The sequence below is a fragment of the Pleurodeles waltl genome, chromosome 10, assembly GCF_031143425.1.
Source record: "Pleurodeles waltl isolate 20211129_DDA chromosome 10, aPleWal1.hap1.20221129, whole genome shotgun sequence".
In the NCBI taxonomy this organism is placed as follows: Eukaryota; Metazoa; Chordata; class Amphibia; order Caudata; family Salamandridae; genus Pleurodeles; species Pleurodeles waltl.
The window spans coordinates 10,347,267-10,366,291 of record NC_090449.1 but is presented as its reverse complement, the minus strand read 5'-3'; the positions used below and the strand labels follow the sequence as shown (position 1 = coordinate 10,366,291).

Here is a 19,025-nt window from a genome sequence, read left to right as displayed (position 1 = left end):
CCCACTCCCCAGACTCTGCGTTGCTTCCACCACCCACTTGTGCTTTTTTCCCTTTTTTGTTGATGGATCCTATTTAGATCAGTAAACAAAAAGAACAAAACAAGTGCTTGCATCATTTTCTAAAAGCACAGATTATGGATGGAGTGTGGTACAAATCAAACATCCACCCCCAGTCACAGATCTGGGTTTAATCCATCAGTTTTTTTGCTTGCCATGCCATTCCAGTATGCACCCAACTGTATGCAAATCAGTCTTGGCCCTGTTCCCCATGGGAACAGTGCAGCCCGAACTGCCAGGCCAGGTCCTCCCTGGAACAGAAACAAGCTTCCTGGGACCGGTTTCAGGGTATCACCCTTCATCAGCCAGGCTAGCTTAAATCTGGTGCCATAGCAAGCACGGGACCCACGTCTGGGCATACCCTTCCCACTTGGGGCAACAAATGCAAAAACAACAGATGATGGACAAATGTGGACCATTTCACACCAGCCACAAAGAGCTAGGTTTAACCCACTGTTTTTTAACCCACCACGCCACCCCAGTTAGGACCCAGCTATATACAGATCAGTCTCGACCCTGCTCCTTATGGGAACAGTTCAGCCCAAACTGCCAAGCCAAGTCCTCCCTGGACCGGAAACAAGCATCCTGGGCCCGGTTTCAGCATATGGCTGGGTCCAAACTGGGATGGCGTGGTGGGCAAAACTTGGTGTGCGTGGCAAAGCCATTGACAAAGCCACTAATATGCCCCAAAGGCAAGACCTATTGGCTTTGTCAGTCCTTGTATTCCTGCTGGTGCTTTTATGACCCCCGAATCAGGGGTAGCAGGGGTAGTGCCAGGGTTAGCAGAGGGCAGCTGATATTCCTTTCCTCAGAGTCCAGGTGACCTATCAGAAATCCCCCCAGGGATGGTTCGCATCAGCTTAAAGGGCTGGATCTGAGCTAGAGGTAGGTGAGCTGATCATCCAAGGTGGTGGGGTGTGGGCCTGTTTGGTAATTCAAGGCAGCACCCTGAAGAAGCATGTGAGCACCCCAAGGGAAGGGTTAGTCTTCTCTGATAAGCACCAACAGTGAAACGCCTGAGGAGATTTCCAGTACTGCATTAACTATCAATGAATGAATGAGGGTTTTTGTAAAGTGTAAGTTACTGCCAGAGTGTCGCGGCGCTGAGGCAGTAAGTAGGCGTGGCCGTCCTTTAGGGCGGAGGGGCCACGCCCCTCCACCTTTTGCCCCTCATGAAGAGTGCCGGTCAGCCTGAACAAAGGTCAGCCTGACAGACACTCTCCATGTTCAGGTCAGGCTGCCAGGAGCGCAAAACTCCTGGCTGCCTGAGATTAACTTTGCTGGGCTGAGGAGGTCACAGCTCCTATGGGTGTGAACTCCTGGGCTCAGAAAAGGTGCCTCGAGTCCCTCCCCCGGGTGACGAGGGAAGCGTCACCCATTGACACTCGCCCTGGGTACTTCAGGTTTAAGCCCTGAAGTGCCCAGGGCGAGTGTCAATCAGTGACAGTGCCTTGAACCGGATTCTCTTCTTACCTGGCAGTCAGTGCAGCTGGTTACCATGTTGGGAGATGGAGGCCTGCTTGGGAAGCTTCAATAAGAAGCGAATTGCCATATTCTGCACCATTTGTCGATGATGGATTAGATAAGCCGGTGCCCAATCGAGTATCGGACTGGTGACCACCCTATGAACTGTGTGACTCATGAACATGTTTACCTCAGTCTACCCATGTGCCTTGGCAGGGCTGGCGGCACGTGTTCAGTGTAGTCAGCTGTTCAGGTGGACACCAGGGGCCATATTACAGAAGTGCCCCGGGGCCAGAATGGGCATGTGCACCCGCTTTGCATGCCCACGGGGTACTTTGGTATTACAGAAAAGGCCACAGAAGCATGTACAACCCTTCTGTAATACAGATGGCACTGGCGCGCATATAGCGCTATCACCAGACGGTGTCCCCTCATTTGCATGGGGTCCTGGCCCCATCCAAATGAGGCAAACCTTTGCATGTGTGCCCGCACCATATTATAGACACGGATGTAGAAGCAAAGAAACTGTCAGTAGGCAAGCTGACAGTGTGCCCCTGATGTGAGCCCTCTGTAGAGGAGAAACGGTGTCCCATGGATGCCCCATACATCCCCTTGCAGGCGGGAGCAGTCACTCACTGCACCCGCCTGCAAAGGGATCTCCAATCCCCCTTAAAAGTGCACGCGGGTTGCCGCCTGCACAATGAACCATGGGGCAGCTTTAAAGCAGCTGCCTTGTTTTTCATTTGTATGCGCTGGCGTCAGGGCAGCACAAGTTCACGGTTGCCCTGGGGGCAGCGCATTCAAGGCAATAGGGCGCACTTTCTCTGCTCGCGCCCAGCACACCGCTTCCATGGTGCGCTGTGGTGCAATCAGAGAAAGTGCACTCTTTGCGCAGTAGGGCCCCTGGCTCGCTATTGCTCGGGAGAGACCACTGGTACGGGGGATACAGGTGGGCCTGGGTCTCCGGTAGGACAGGCAGGTCTCAGCTGCCATTCATGTCTGTGTGTCTAGAACATCTAACTGCATGGTCTGCACTGTGCCTCACATCTTCTGCTTTCTATTCTAGAGCGAGGAGATCTGCGGGAACCTGACGCTGCAGCACCACATGCTGGAACCGGTGCAGAGAATCCCGCGCTACGAGCTGCTCCTCAAGGACTACCTCCAAAAGCTGCCCGAGGGCTCCTGCGACAGTCGGGACGCCGAGAGTGAGCGAGCACTTCCCTTTCTTTAAGCGGGTTTAGAACAATTGTCTCCAACCAGTCGTTTACGAGCTACCAGTAGCTTCCAGACACCTCCAGAGTAGCCCGTGGCTTTGAGTTCATTTTTAAAGTAGCACATGGTCATATGTTTTCTTTTAAAGTTAGGTGAAGGCTGTGTTTCACGTTATTATCACCAGGCTGCAGATAGTAGGGCCTGATGAGGAGCAGTGCTGGAGTCAGATTTATGACCCTAGCTGGGGTACAGAGGTGAAGAACTGAAGCACCGAGGCATTTAAATCTTAAATAAAAGTTAACAGTATTGGAGGTGAGAACAAAATTATGTTCTCAATGCTTTTAAATTGTAGAAAATTAAAATGAAAAGTTACCCTTTGATTAAGTTACTTTTTCATTTTCATTTTCCACTCTGCCATATTTATAATTGAAAAAATAGTCATTTTTTAAATGGGAGGAAATTAAAGTGCAGAAAAATGTTCCACATTATGAACATGTTTGGACTTTATATTCTCCAGATCCCTAAGCAATGGAGGCGTAAATGACACAACACTCTGGCAGCTCTGACTTCTGTCCAACGTGTCAGTCAGGTCTCAGGACCATGATCATGCTTTTGCAGTGATTCGCGTCACACCCTCGACTGCTTAAATCCAAATGTGTACGGAGAGCTTGAGTCTGAGACAGACAGACATGGAAAACCCTGCCCTCGGTTCCACTTCCTTTTTCCACAATAATGCAAGGTGGATTTTCTGAATTCTTGGTATAAACGTTCAGTTCAGCCTGTGAGTTACACAAAAGATGCCCACTGGGCCCACCCCTGCAAGTTAGTGATAGAGACCCTACTGGGTCTCCAGCCTTACTCTCCCCTCTGCTGCTGCACCCAGGGCTCTGTCCTGCCAGCTTGTGACAGAGAGCCCCCCACACATCTCCATCCTTACCCTGCCCTCTGCTGCTGCCCCCAGGGGTCTGTCCCGGGCCCCTGCCACCTTGGGACACAGAAAACTCAATATACCTCACAATACTACATGTCTCCTCCAGAGTAGGACACAGTACTCAGGTTGAGGCTTCTAGAGCTGGGCACTATGTTCCAGGTATGACCTCCAGACCTGGACACGATATTCTAGTTGCAGCTTCCAGGGCTGGACCCAGTGCGGTAGTTGAGGCCTCCAGAGACGGACACAATACTCCAGGTGACGCCTTGAGCGCTGCACACAATACTCCAGGTGACGCCTTGAGCGCTGCACACAATACTCCAGGTGAGGCCTGGAGCGCTCCACACAATACTCCAGGTGAGGCCGGGAGCGCTGCACACAATACTCAGGTGAGGCCTGGAGCGGTACACACAATACTCTAGGTGAGGCCTGGAGCGCTGCACACAATACTCCAGGTGAGGCCTGGAGCGGTACACACAATACTCTAGGTGAGGCCTGGAGCGCTGCACACAATACTCCAGGTGAGGCCTGGAGCGCTGCACACAATACTCCAGGTGAGGCCTGGAGCGCTGCACACAATACTCCAGGTGAGGCCTGGAGCGGTACACACAATACTCCAGGTGAGGCCTGGAGCGCTGCACACAATACTCCAGGTGAGGCCTGGAGCGGTACACACAATACTCCAGGTGAGGCCTGGAGCGGTACACACAATACTCCAGGTGAGGCCTGGAGCGCTGCACACAATACTCCAGGTGAGGCCTGGAGCAGTACACACTATACTCCAGGTGAGGCCTGGAGCGGTACACACAATACTCCAGGTGAGGCTTCCAGAGAAGGAGACAATACTCCAGGTATGCTCTTTAGAGAAAGACACAACACTCAAATCAAAGTTTATAAAGCCCAGCTACTCACGCGTAATGGTCTCAAGGCGCTGAGGGCGTTTGTCCTCTGAGCTCCACATTTCCTCCTGCCGCAAGCCTTAGACCATGGATCTCCAACCTTTTCTATAGTGAGAGCTACTTCTGCTCTAGAAATGTGCTCTCGAGCTATTAGAAATTGTTATAACTATAAAATAGTGGCCACATTGTTATGTTAAGATTACACTATGACCACCGTAAACAGGATTATCATTAGTGACCACCCAAGAATTTCAGGCGAGGTTACAGCACAAATGCCAGCAATGACAAAATAACAGCCAAAGCATCACGTGCCCTCTGGCGCTAAGAACATAACCACAGCAGTAAATCTCTGCAGTGCAGCTTGAATTATCATTCCTCTATCAACTTTAAATGGGTTTTGGAACTGCAACATTTTGGGCCTGATTACGACCCTGGTGGATGGGATACTCAGTCCCAAATGTGACGGATATCCCACCCGCGTTTTAAAGTTCAATAGGATATAAGGAACTTGGGATATGGCGAACAGGATATCCGCCACGTTTGTGGCTGAGTATCCGATCCGCCAAGCTCGTGCTCGGGCCCTTTGTCTTTATCCCCATGAAGTTTCTGAAGTTACAGCCACTGAAAAGCCACTTCCCATGGAGAAACAAGAAGAAAACCTTTTGTAAAAAACGTAATTTTCGACTCCAAAATATCAACACATCGGTTTTAATTTTTAGGGAACACAGACGTACAAATACCTCATTTGCCAGATGCGGAAGGCGCTCCTTCACTTACCTTCCCCCAAACTGTAGAATGCTTGACCTCTAACCCTTGGGCAGAACAATAACTTATTAGGTTTTGGTTGTTTGCTAAAGCCGCCTGTTTGCATAGGATGATTGCATTTGAGCCTGGTAGACCTCGGCGCTGGGGAGCCCTTTGGGGTACCCATGCGCCCAATAAATCCACCTGAATTCAATGATTCTACCTCAAGCGCGCTGATATTACAATCACAGGCCATGGATGCTCGCCAGTAACACCAAGGATGCATGCAATGTGCCAATAACGTCCACCATCATAACAGGGCGACCATTGTGCCAAAGTTACAACATAATCTCATGGTGCCCAACACATCAGTTAGGAGCACACGAGAGTGGCCATCATAATGTAGGGGAAGGCCAAAAGTAGGCCAGTGCTCTTAATATTTCAATCATGACTGACAGTATGCCACAGTTATACCAAGAGTGCCCAAATAAGCCTGGGAAGACCATTATTATGCCATTACTAATGTTATGCTGTGAATGGACCCGGTTGTGCTAGAGATGAATCACTTATGACTGGAGGCAGCTTGCCCTTTACTTTAACGTCAGGCATAAACTAGCGCACATGCAGATCAATACACCATATGCTCTTCAATGTCTCAGCTCTGGTTCCATATACCTTGCTCTCCTCGGCTCTTGGCCTGAGCATTTCAGCCTTCTTTAATGTCTCTTTTAGTGAGATTCTAGGCCCAGCTTAACTTCCGAGAGCTACTTCTAGGGTCGGGTGAGCTACCAGTAGCTCACAAGCTACTCGTTGGAGACCCCTGCCTTAGTCACTCCACATTTACTCCTGTACAAGACACAGTACTAGGTATGTGAGGTGTATTATAACAAAAAAACATCCTTTTCTATAGGTTTTACCTTTCCCTGCACACCCTACATTTACCCATGCTTCCCTTCCCTTGTAATGCCCTTCACCCCCTGTGTGACCCTGTGGATGGCCTGCGCTAGGTCAGGCACGCCCTTGAAGACTTCTTCTCGCACCTGCCAGTTATAATGATTGAACTGCAAACCAACCAGGGAAGATAAAATGACCACATTCCCTTGATGAGCTTAAATACGAGTGAATCATATGTCAGGAATTGCACAAAAGAAAACGGATGAGTAACTTAGCTTGAAGTACTGTAAATAAATAGAAAACAGGCCTCTCTAGGTGTACACACTTGACCAATGGGAAACAAGCAGGTTTGCTTGAGTGCAACAGCATAGTTGTGTTTGCAAATGTTATCATTTTTCATATGAATATCCCTGGCCCACCTGATGGACTGCTCCCAGGGGAGAGAAGCAATGCTGCACAGATATGCTCTGGGAGTTACAAGCTCAAGGAAAAGCAAAAAGTGTAAGAAAATAAAACAGATCCAATATATATCCCAGAAGTTTAGCCTTACTTGAGATACATATCTGAGAAATAGGAAGAAAGCTCGCTTGTCTGAGTTTGGCCACAAAATTGTTTTTACAAAGGCTGTGGAACTACTGGTAGCATCATAGCCGTGGTTGTCTCTCTGTAAGCAGTCACGATTAATGAGACCCCGTGCTTAATTTGACCCGGTGTTTTATGGTGCTCGGCACCAGCACTTAATTGTAAACACCGGAACTTATTGCAGCCAGCCACATGGTGGAGCTCCTTTGTCAAAATTTGTAATGGACACAACAACAGCTGACTAATAACTCTATACACATTAAAAATGACTAATACCCGTCGCCCAAAGAAAGAAAACAGCTTGGGTGGCAGGTATTAGTCATCTTTAAAGTATAAAAGGTTTGAGTTGCCAGTAATAGCGCAGTGAGGGGTACAAGTTGCAGTGGTCTTCTGACTAAGGCTCTGGCACTTATTTCTTTACAAATGAGGTAATTTGTGCACCAGCGCAGGCGGAGAGGATGGGTTATCGGATCTAAGAACCAGACTGTCTTCTCAGGACAAAGTAGTTGTGAGTGCCCCGCCTCACACACCCACGCTGCCCTTGGAAGTGTGCTCAAGGAGTGAGACACAGCCCCGCCCCCAAAGAAATAGATCACCCCTCACTACTTCCCCTGCCCAGCTTCCACTCGGAAACTCTTACCAGGACATAATGTTGTTTACAACCGAGCTTTAAATTGTGCTCCCTCTCTTCTATTGCAGAATCTCTGCAGCTGATTGCGACCGCCGCCGAACACTCCAACGCAGCAATACGGAAAATGGTGAGACTTGTGTTTCCAGGTTCAAGAGGTTCCGTGGGTCACTTTGCAGGGCTTATTTACGAGCCCAGTGCGCCGCTGCTCGGTCACTTTTTGTGGTGCACCGACGGCCCATAGCGCAGGCCCATATCTACGAGGCCACGCAGAACCACTTTGTGTGGCTTCTCATGGCCTTGTAGATAGGGTGTAAGGCAAAGCAGCACAAGCGACTGCGTTGCCTTACGCTGCATCAGGGAGAAGTGTCATGAGCGTTGCGGTGGGTTTTGCCGCATTACCAGATTACGAGAATCTGTAAACCTGGGAATGTGCTAAAACTGCACGCCTCCCCAGGAGAGGCGTAACAAGGACAAATATCTCTATTTCTCCATGTTGCTTCCTCTTTCTGCCAAGTGCCGCACACATACAAAGAGGAAAAGGCCTCCCAGGATTGTTTTTGTGCAGGAAGGTGCCCCATGATGCAAGGGTGCCTGCGTTGGTGTTAGGCTGCTATTTATGCACCCACGCAGGGGGAGAGGACAGAAGTGCACTGTATCTTGCACATACGGTGCATTTCTGCCCTTTCCGTGTGTTGCAGGGCAGCGCAGCAAGGCACTTACTGTGCTGCCCTGCGCTACGGAGCTTGTAAATGTCCCCCCAGATTTGCTGGGATTGAGACTTAAGTGCCTCATATTGCCAGGGAACTTGCATTGTCTGTACCCTAAGAGGGTTGCCTGTGTGCTTCACATGGCCTTCAGCTGGCACTGTCGGCCTGTGAAATTCCCACTGGCAAATGCAAGCAAAGGTACATACCTTCAACAACATGATTTGGAACTGGTCGGGTGGCTGCTACGCTGTGGCTACAATTACTCTGCCCCTTTAAATGATTCATTGAGTGAGGAAACGCTGGAGCATCACAAGAGCCAAGACTAACATAGAATAGGGCCTCAAATGTACACTTCGGAGACATCCCATGTCTTACCCCTGACTCTCCTTCTCTTCACAGGAAAGGATGCACAACCTGCTGAAAGTCTATGAGCTCCTGGGGGGTGAGGAGGATATTGTGAGCCCAACCAATGAGCTTATCAAGGAAGGCCACATCCTGAAGCTCTCTGCCAAGAATGGCACCACACAGGACAGGTACCTCATACTGGTGAGTAACCAAGAGTAGACAGCACAGGTACCCTGCACTGGTGAGTAACTGACAGTAGGCAGGACAGGTACCCTACAGTGGTGAGTAAAAGAGAGTAGGCAAGCCAGGACAGGTACCCCAGGCTGGTGAGTAAAAGAGAGTTTGCAATACAGGCACCCTGCGCTGGTGAGTAACCAAGATTAGGCAGGAGAGGACAGGTACTCTATGTTGGTGCGTAACAGAGAGCGGGCAAGGCAGCACAGGTACATTGTGCTGGTGAGTAACGGAGAGCGAGCAGAACAGATGCCTCATGCTGATGAGTATTGGAGAGCAGACAGAGCAGGACAGGTGTGCCATGATGCTCAGTAACAGAGAGCAGGCAGGACAGGTACCTCATCCTGTTGAGTAATAGATCAAGCAGGACAGGTACCTCATACAGGTCAGTAATAGAGCTGCCAGGGCGGGAAAGGTTCCTCATGCTGGAGAGTAACGAAGAACAGGCGGGTAGAACATATGTCTCATGCTAATGAGTATCAGAGAGCAGGCCGAGCAGGACAGGTACCTTAGATGGTCAGTAACAGAGCAGGCAAGACAGATACCTCATGCTGGTAAGTAACAGAGCAGTCAGGACAAGTACTCATACAGTTGAGTAACAGAGCAGACAGGGCAGGACAGGTCCCTCCTGCTTTAGAGTAACAGAGCAGGCAGGACAGGTAACTCATGCTGGTGAGTAACAGAGTATGGAGGATGGGTACCTCATGCTAGTGAGTTACAGAGCAGGCAGGACAAGTACTCATACGGGTGAGTATCAGAGTTGGCAGGCAGGACAGGTACCTCATACAGGTGAGTGACAGAGCAGGCAGGACAGATATCTCATGCTGGTGAGTAACAGAGCAGGCAGGGCAGATACCACATACAGGTGAGTATCAGAGCTAATTGGCAGGACAGATACATCATACAGGTTAGTAATAGAGCAGGTGGGAAAGGTACCTCATACAGGTGAGTAACAGAGCAGGCAGGACAGGTACCTCATACAGGTGAGTAACAGAGCAGGCAGGACAGATATCTCATGGTGGTGAGTAACAGAGCAGGCAGGACAACTATCTCATGCTGGTGAGTAACAGAGCAGTGAGTAACAGAGCAGGCAGGACAGTGATCTCATGCTGGTGAGTAACAGAGCAGACAGAACAAATATCTCATGCTGGTGAGTAACAGAGCAGGCAGGACAGATATCTCATGCTGGTGAGTAACGGAGCAGGCAGAACAAATATCTCATGCTGGTGAGCAACAGAGCAGGCAGGACAGATATCTCATGCTGGTGAGTAACGGAGCAGGCAGAACAAATATCTCATGCTGGTGAGCAACAGAGCAGGCAGGGCAGATATCTCATGCTGGTGAGTAACAGAGCAGGCAGGACAGATATCTCATGCTGGTGAGTAACAGCGCAGGCGGGACAGTTATCTCATGCTGGTGAGTAACAACGCAGGAAGGACAGGTACCTCATATAGGTGAGTAACAGAGCAGGCAGAAGAGATATCTCATGCTAGTGAGTAACAGAACAGACAGAACAAATATCTCATGCTGGTGAGTAACAGAGCAGGCAGGACAGATATTTCATGCTGGTGAGTAACGGAGCAGGCAGAACAAATATCTCATGCTGGTGAGCCACAGAGCAGGCAGGGCAGATATCTCATACAGGTGAGTAACAGAGCAGGCAGGAGAGATATCTCATGCTGGTGAGTAACAGAGCAGGCAGGACAGTTATCTCATGCTGGTGAGTAACAGAGCAGCGAGTAACGGAGCAGGCAGGACAGTTATCTCATGCTGGTGAGTAACAGAGCAGGCAGGACAGATATCTCATACAGGTGAGTAACGGAGCAGGTAGGACAGTTATCTCATGCTGGTGAGTAACAGAGCAGGCAGAACAAATATCTCATGCTGGTGAGTAACAGCGCAGGCGGGACAGTTATCTCATGCTGGTGAGTAACAGAGCAGGCAGGACAGATATCTCATACAGGTGAGTAACGGAGCAGGTAGGACAGTTATCTCATGCTGGTGAGTAACAGAGCAGGCAGAACAAATATCTCATGCTGGTGAGTAACAGCGCAGGCGGGACAGTTATCTCATGCTGGTGAGTAACAGAGCAGCGAGTAACGGAGCAGGCAGGACAGTTATCTCATGCTGGTGAGTAACAGAGCAGGCAGGACAGATATCTCATACAGGTGAGTAACGGAGCAGGTAGGACAGTTATCTCATGCTGGTGAGTAACAGAGCAGGCAGGACAGATATCTCATGCTGGTGAGTAACAGCGCAGGCGGGACAGTTATCTCATGCTGGTGAGTAACAACGCAGGCAGGACACGTACCTCATACAGGTGAGTAACAGCGCAGGCAGGACAGTGATCTCATGCTGGTGAGTAACAGAGCAGGCAGGACAGGTACCTCATACAGGTGAGTAACAGAGCAGGCAGGACAGGTACCTCATACAGGTGAGTAACAGAGCAGGCAGGACAGTTATCTCATGCTGGCGAGTAACAGAGAGCAAGCCATCGACAGCATCTTCTTACTCCAGTACTCCTGAGCCTTGTGCTGGTGCCAGTGACCCCTCCCCAGCCAGAGAGCAGCAGGAGTCTCTTGGAGGCAGCTGGAAGGAGGGGTGAGAGGTCAGCCTGGTGTGTGAGGCAAGACCCGCATGGTTCTCCATCACATTACCATAAACCAGGGCCCATTTAACTTGTCCATAGGCTTGTCTCTACACTGAGATGTTGCTGCAGTTCACAGAATTAAGCGCTTCTGCTCAGGTTTTACCATGTAACCAGCATTCACTGAGTGTGTATGTGGTGCCTCTGGCAGTGAGTGTTTCTTACTTGAACCCTCTTCTGTCCCCAGTTCAATGACCGGTTGCTGTACTGCGTGCCCAAGCTGCGCCTGATTGGACAGAAGTTCAGCGTGCGCGCGCGGATCGACGTGGATGGGATGGAGGTAGGACTACGTCCTCAAGGGGGTGTAGGTTGGAAAGTTGGCCACATGAGGTGACCTCTGTCTGTCTCTCCCTGTCTCCTAGCTGAAGGAAAGCAGTAACCTCAACCCGGCGCGGACCTTCCTGGTGTCAGGGAAGCAGCGGTCCCTGGAGCTGCAGGCCCGGTAGGATATACACCTAGCAAAGTGTGGAAACCTGGGCAAGATGTGTGCCTGGTGCCATCATATGTCGCATGCACCCCTCGATGTGTAATAAATGAACCAAGGCATGTGCCTGGCACCATCGTATGTCACATGCACTTAACAATGTGTGAAAACCTGTCCAAGATGTGTGCCTGGTGCCATCGTATGTCGCATACACCCCTCGATGTGTAAAAAATGAACCAAGGCATGTGCCTGGCACCATCGTATGTCACATGCACCTAAGAAAATGTGAACAGATGTCCAAGATGTGTGCCTGGTGCCATTGTATGTCACATGCACCTAACAATGTGTGAAAAGATGTCCAAGATGTGTGCCTGGTGCCATTGTATGTCACATGCACCTAACAGTGTGTGAAAACCTGTCCAAGATGTGTGCCTGGTGCCATCGTATGTCACATGCAGCTAACAATGTGTGAAAACCTGTCCAAGATGTGTGCCTGGTGCCATCTTATGTCAGATGCACCTAACAATGTGCAAAAACGTGTCCAAGGTGTGTGCCTGGTGCCATTGTATGTCGCATGCACCCCTCTATGTGTAAAGAAATGGACCAAGGCGTGTGCCTGGCACCATCGTATGTCACATGCACCTAACAATGTGTGAAAACCTGTCCAAGATGTGTGCATGGAGCCATCGTATGTCGCATACACCCCTCGATTTGTAATAAATGAACCAAGGCATGTGCCTGGCACCATCGTATGTCACATGCACTTAACAATGTGTGAAAACCTGGCCAAGATGTGTGCCTGGTGCCATCGTATGTCGCATACACCCCTCGATGTGTAAAAAATGAACCAAGGCATGTGCCTGGCACCATCGTATGTCACATGCACCTAAGAAAATGTGAACAGATGTCCAAGATGTGTGCCTGGTGCCATTGTATGTCACATGCACCTAACAATGTGTGAAAAGATGTCCAAGATGTGTGCCTGGTGCCATTGTATGTCGCATGCACCCCTCTATGTGTAAAGAAATGGACCAAGGCGTGTGCCTGGCACCATCGTATGTCACATGCACCTAACAATGTGTGAAAACCTGTCCAAGATGTGTGCATGGAGCCATCGTATGTCGCATACACCCCTCGATTTGTAATAAATGAACCAAGGCATGTGCCTGGCACCATCGTATGCCACATGCACCTAAAAATGGGTGAAAACCTGTCCAAGATATGTGCCTGATGCCATCGTATGTCACATGCACCCCTCGATGTGTAAAGAAATGGGCCAAGGCATGTGTCTGATACCATCGTATGCCACATGCACCTAACAATGTGTGAAAACCTGTCCAAGATGTGTGCCTGGTGCCATCTTATGTCACATATACATAGCCATGTTGGAGGACATGTCCATGGTGTGTGCCTGGTGCCATCTTATGTCAGATGCACCTAGCGATGAGTGAGAACCTGTCCAAGGTGTTTGTTTCTGGTGCCATCGCATGTCACATGTGTATAGCCATGTGTGGCGCCATCTTTTGATGCGTGTACCTAGCAATGTGTGAGGACATGTCCACAGAGTCTGCCTGGCGCCATGTTGTGTACACCTAGTGATGTGTGAGAACATGTCAATGGCATGTGCCTGGCACCATGTCATGTCACGTGTACAAAGGAATATGTGAGGTCATGTCACCAGAGTGTGTCTGGCGCATCTTATATCGCAGACGGAGCTTGAAGCCTTGAAGCAGCAGAGGACAGGTCCATGCCCCTCTCCCCCGCCCCTCCCCCAGGGTAACATCTCTGTCTTTCTTTTTCAGAACTGAAGAGGAGAAAAAAGACTGGATTCAGGTAGGAGGCCACCTTCATACATTTTTCTTTTCTGGGGGCATCTTGGGGCGCAGTTCGCAGTTGTTGCTGTGACTGAGCTGGCATAACAATGTCCCTTACCTGGGTGTAAAAGCAGCCCAGAGCCTGCATCACACCACCAGACCCCTGACAGGAGACATCCTAGAACAGAGATGAATATCTCATGAATATGTCGCCCCACCCGAACCCCAGATCTTACTGTTACTAGGATTGCCCCGCAGCTCATTAACATCCCCTGCCTGATCTCTCGGCGAGTGAATAACTGCGCAGCACCTATTTAAGATGTTTCCCTACTCGTCGTGATGCTTCAGTGCCCTCTGGGAAGCCAGAGGAGCTAGGAGATGTAGGAGTGAAGCCGGCTGGGCTCTGGCCAGTGCACCTCTAACAAGTGTAGCTCCAGGCGAGCAGACGTAATAAAAAATGCCCTGGAGTAGAGACATTCACTCAGGACTGGCACAAGATGTGTTTTTGTACATTAGAGAGGCAACACAAAATAAAGTATACAAATAATCAGAGGTACTACATCAACAGAAAATTCCTTATTGTTATTCTTCAGGATCACAACCAACGCGTTTCGCCCAAAATATAGCTTCATCAGGGCATAGAACCTAAGAATGGTCTATATCACGAAACGCCCGGACAGAATCAATGTAGTAGCTGTGAAAGGCACAGCAGTCATCCAATTAAACCACTCAGGATTACTCATGAAGTATGTGAACCGTATTAGGTCCAACATTCCGTACAAATGGTGCAAGCAACACCTCCTTGATTTGAATACGGTTGCAATGAGTTTGCAGCATCAGTAGTGTTAGCTGTTTTGAACACGCCCATTGTACGTAATGTTGGGAGCATTGAATACTGGACCTAACACAGTTCAGATACTTCATGAGCACCCCTAAGTAGTTTAATTGGATGGTGGCTGTTCCTTTCACGCCTGCTACATTGATTCTGTCTGGCCCATTCTTAGATTCTGTGCCCCGACAAAACTCTATTTTTGGCAAAACCTGTTGGCTGTTCTGTTCTAGAAGAAAAATGAATCTAAAGAAAAATACATTTTGTGATTGATTTTGTGAATCAGATTATTTGTATACTTAATTTAATGTGTTGCCTCTCTAATGTACAACAATGATCTTTGTGTTAGGTTACTGGGTAGCTAACCTGTAGAGGTGGGCAGCAGGTGAAGTTATTTTGTTGGACTCACAGGTGGTGCGGTGATCCATAGCTCCCTTTTGTTGTGTCTTCTGGCACGAGATGTGGTACAAGATACCGTGCTTCGGGGCACCAGCAGGACCCGGCAGGTGCTGAGCTGGGCCCTCTGCGGTACCTTTCAGTCCTGAGGTTACAGCGGTGTCACCTCTCAGGTGATGTTGTTTGCTATGAGGGGAAGAGTGTCTCGCCCTCACTGAGATGTATGCTGTCCGACATGGTCCCTAAGCACATGTGCCTGACTGTCCCAGCCCCTCAGAGCCATGACCTGTTGGAGAATGCCGTGACCTAGTGTATCCGGCACACACCACCCAGTATCCGCTCAGGTGCAGCAACAAGAGGCAATCCTCCCATCGCCTCCAGCCCCCCCTCCAGGTTGACTGTGAAAGGGCCCTGGCTCCTTGGGGTTTTTGCTGGTCCCACTTGCCTCTTCAGCCCTTTGGAGACCCCCTCGGTCTCACACTGTATGTTTTCCTCCATCCAGGCAATCCAGGTCACCATCCTAAAGCACGAGCAGTCCTTGGAGACCCTAAAACTGAACTTGTCACACAGGGAAGACGACGACTCGCCCCCGAACTCCCCGGTACGTTCCAGATTCATGGTATGTTCAAAGCCTCATTTCATCTTCTTGGTAATAGGTTAATTGTAACTGAAGGGGAGGACATTGCGCAGAGGACCACCTTTCACCCCTGCCTGGGCGTAGGCTTTTCTCCTCTCATCTTCATCCTTCCTTCAAGGTAACGTGGGTCTGTCCTCCCACCACTTCAGAAGGAAGCCAGGAAGGCGGTCACCGGCCTCATTCCAGCCTAGCACAGTATTTGGGGCCCTTCCCTGCTGGAAAGAGATCCTGTGGCCTCGAGACTAGTTATATTTGTGGGAGGAAGTAAGTCAGAAAGAGGGCTGGACACTTCTAACCATGCAAAAGAAGGAAAATGTCACCCGATTCTTCAGATTTTTTGTATAATTATGAAATTGCTGCATTTGCCACATAATCCATCATCTGATGCACAATCTGCAGGTTTTAACAAAAAATGTTTGTTTCTAGCTCAAACAGATCAAAAGTTACTAAAACGCTGCAGCACGTGTTCACGCACAGTAGAAGGCCCTTTGCAAAGGTTAACTGGTCGTCTTTCATTTGCTTATTTATGTATTTGATTGTTAAACTAGTACTAATGAAGTGAAATCTTTGCCCAGTCTGAATTAACGTGTAAAAATGACCAAATAATGAATTAATACTATCAAAGAACGTGTCGGTTTAATGCCACATTATTTGACTTTTCACACTGCATAATTGAGCGAGCCCTGACGCATAATTTGGTGCTCCCCTGCCGCATAATTTCAGTGGCCATCTGCTGGAAGTCATAGTGATACCGAAACAAAATATCTTAGCAAATACAACTTGTAATATTCCAGACGTAACACTAGAGGGCACGAGTGTGCAGAGCTTGGGACTCAACAGTAGACCCCAGATGCAAACCACTGGTAAAAGCTAGTGGGTCCCCTGAAACGAAAAGTCGTTCTTAAAACTGTGCTTCGTAGATCAACACTGCCCTCTAAGGGACACTTGGAATATGGTCATTCTTTGTAAAAGTTCTGCATTTGAGGACTGACTTCTGGAAATCGTGGGAAGAGCTGTTCAGGTGGAGTGAGGGGCTGCACAGCAGCTATGAAGAAACAGCGACCCCCCCAACCTTCACAATCCCGGCATGATGCACTGTGTGATTCCGTGCACATCTCTGGCTGAGCAGAGGCTCTCAGGACACTTTGAGTGGAGACAGCTCTGTGCAGGAGGCTGAGGAGACTTCACAGCCACAATGTCTGGTGGCCACTAAACCGTGCCTTGTGGCTTTCACCTGTGACAAGTAGAGCGGTTGAAGGCTCCCCAGGTGGTGTCTGAAACTGGACACTGACAGAGAGTGACCCTTCATCACCACTACCTTGTTACAGGATTGTGGAAGCTTACAGCCGAAAGCTACACTGAAGTGTGGTAATGCACACTTTTAGGTGTGAATCCAGTCCTGTAAGGCAGTCAGTGATGACGCAGGACAGAGGGCACTGAGCTATGAGGGGGTGCCCTGCAAGCAGAGGGGTTCAGTGAAGGAAAGAAAGAGGGGAGCTCGGAGTAGAGGTCACACCTGTCCTTCACAGCGAGAAGTGCCTAGGTTGTAGCCCGAAGGCGCTTGCTTCCTGGGGCCCTGGGAGATCAGAGATTCCAGGCCACTGTGCCCCCTGGGTTCTGTCATTCACCACTGGTGCCCCAGGGCCACACTGCTCTTGGGCACGCGACCTTCTCAGTGTAAGGCGGTGGACCAGTCAAGGATGACTCTAGGAGCTATGGCAAGGGTTACTAGCTTCTGATACACTGAGGCCCATATTTATACTTTTTGACGCTAAACTGCGCTAACGCAGTTTAGTGTCAAAAAATTTAGCGCCGTCTAACGCCATTCTGAAGCGCCATGCGGGCGCCGTATTTATGGAATGGCGTTAGCCAGCGCTAGCAGACCGGCGCTGCCTGGTGTGCGTGGAAAAAAACCACGTAGACCAGGCAGCGCCGGCGTAGGGGGAAAATGGCGTTAGGGCGTCTTAAAATGGGGCAAGTCAGGTTGAGGCAAAAAAATCGCCTCAACCCGATTTGCGCCATTATTTTCGACGCCCAGACGCCATTTAAATGACTCCTGTCTTAGTAAAGACAGGAGTCATGCCCCCTTGCCCAATGGCCATGCCCAGGGGACTTCTGTCCCCTGGGCATGGTCATTGGGCATAGTGGCATGTAGGGGGGCACAAATAAGGCCCCCCTATGCCACCCAATTTTTTTTTAAAAAAAATAAAAAATTATACTTACCTGAACTTACCTGAATGTCCCTGGGGTGGGTCCCTCCATCCTTGGGTGTCCTCCTGGGGTGGGCAGGGGTGGCAGGGGGGGTCCCTGGGGGCAGGGGAGGGCACCTGTGGGCTCATTTTGAGCCCACAGGCCCCTTAACGCCTACCCTGACCCAGGCGTTAAATAGTGGCGCAAATGCGGGGTTTTTTGACCCGCCAACTCCCGGGCGTGATTTTTGCCCGGGAGTATAAATACGACGCATTTGCATCGCCGTCATTTTTTTAGACGGGAACGCCTTCCTTGCATCTCATTAACGCAAGGAAGGCGTTCACGCAAAAAAATGACGCTATTTGCCCATACTTTGGCGCTAGACGCGTCTAACGCCAAAGTATAAATATGGCGTTCGTTTTGCGCCGAATTTGCGTCGAAAAAAACGATGCTAATTCGGCGCAAACGGAGTATAAATACGGGCCTGAATATTCAGTTGAAAGTTCTCCTTGGAAGGGGGAAATTATGTTTTTTGAAGCGTGAATCTTTTCTGGATTCAGATGCTGTGCATCATTCCGCCATCTTGTGGTTGGATCCAGAATTGCCCAACTTTTAGTTTTTTTTAGTCAAGTAGGTAAATGAAACAGTTAAAACTGGGATATCTAAGAGAATACTGCCCATTAACCACTGACTGCCCCAGGACCTACACACACACTCTGACTCCCTCACTCCAAGAATGTGTCTTTACCAGTTAAACTCCAGGCTCACACTTGTACTGGGGGAAGTTAGACAGAGGGCCAACGTGAATATCTCTGCACTTCTAGGTTTCTGATATACTCGCTCCAAAGCTCCTAAACATGTTCGAGACCAGCCCTTGTGGCGCTGTGGTCCTCGCAGCGACTGATGAGGTCCGGCCTTGCACGCACGCCTGAAGAGGTGTTGAAGAGACAGATATATATAAAATGGCATTATGTACAGTCTGGGTATTAATAAAATCTATATTTTGGAAGCACCATTTTATCGTAAACCTTTTTGCGCATTTTGTAGCAGCCTATCTTATACTGTGTGTAATGCAAGCTTAAAATAATTGATTGCATATTCACAGCGCTTTCTGTCACACGCTGTCACCTCATAGCACTAAAATTACACAAGTCGCTTCTCCTCTGCACCAACCAAGATTTAATTCTGTGGCTCTCTGGTTCCACACAGACCTCTATAGTGCATTAACCCATAGAGGTTTCTTAATATACCATGGTGCATTTCCCACTGAGTAACAACTTTTTTTTAATGTATTTTTCGTTTAAGCTGCGGGTTATTTTATATGTAGCTACCTGATAGAGAAAGACTCCAAAAAACTCACACAATCGAAGGGAAGCAGCAACAGAGAT

At 49.3% G+C, this 19,025-nt stretch overlaps 1 protein-coding gene across 6 annotated transcripts in view; it reads left to right on the top strand.

Annotated features, from left to right (window-relative positions):
- FGD1 (FYVE, RhoGEF and PH domain containing 1) overlaps positions 1 to 19,025 on the top strand; it is a 226,642-nt gene that overhangs the window by 194,785 nt on the left and 12,832 nt on the right. For 3 of the 6 annotated variants that reach the window (XM_069209353.1, XM_069209355.1, XM_069209351.1), the window contains exons 8-14: positions 2,588 to 2,726; positions 7,483 to 7,541; positions 8,521 to 8,667; positions 11,535 to 11,627; positions 11,710 to 11,789; positions 13,574 to 13,604; positions 15,313 to 15,411. In XM_069209353.1, the coding sequence (XP_069065454.1) occupies positions 2,588 to 2,726; positions 7,483 to 7,541; positions 8,521 to 8,667; positions 11,535 to 11,627; positions 11,710 to 11,789; positions 13,574 to 13,604; positions 15,313 to 15,411 (648 nt within the window). Of the gene's footprint in view, positions 1 to 2,587; positions 2,727 to 7,482; positions 7,542 to 8,520; positions 8,668 to 11,534; positions 11,628 to 11,709; positions 11,790 to 13,573; positions 13,605 to 15,312; positions 15,430 to 19,025 lie in introns of all 6 variants that reach the window. The other 3 variants (XM_069209352.1, XM_069209354.1, XM_069209350.1) reach the window with 1 other exon arrangement.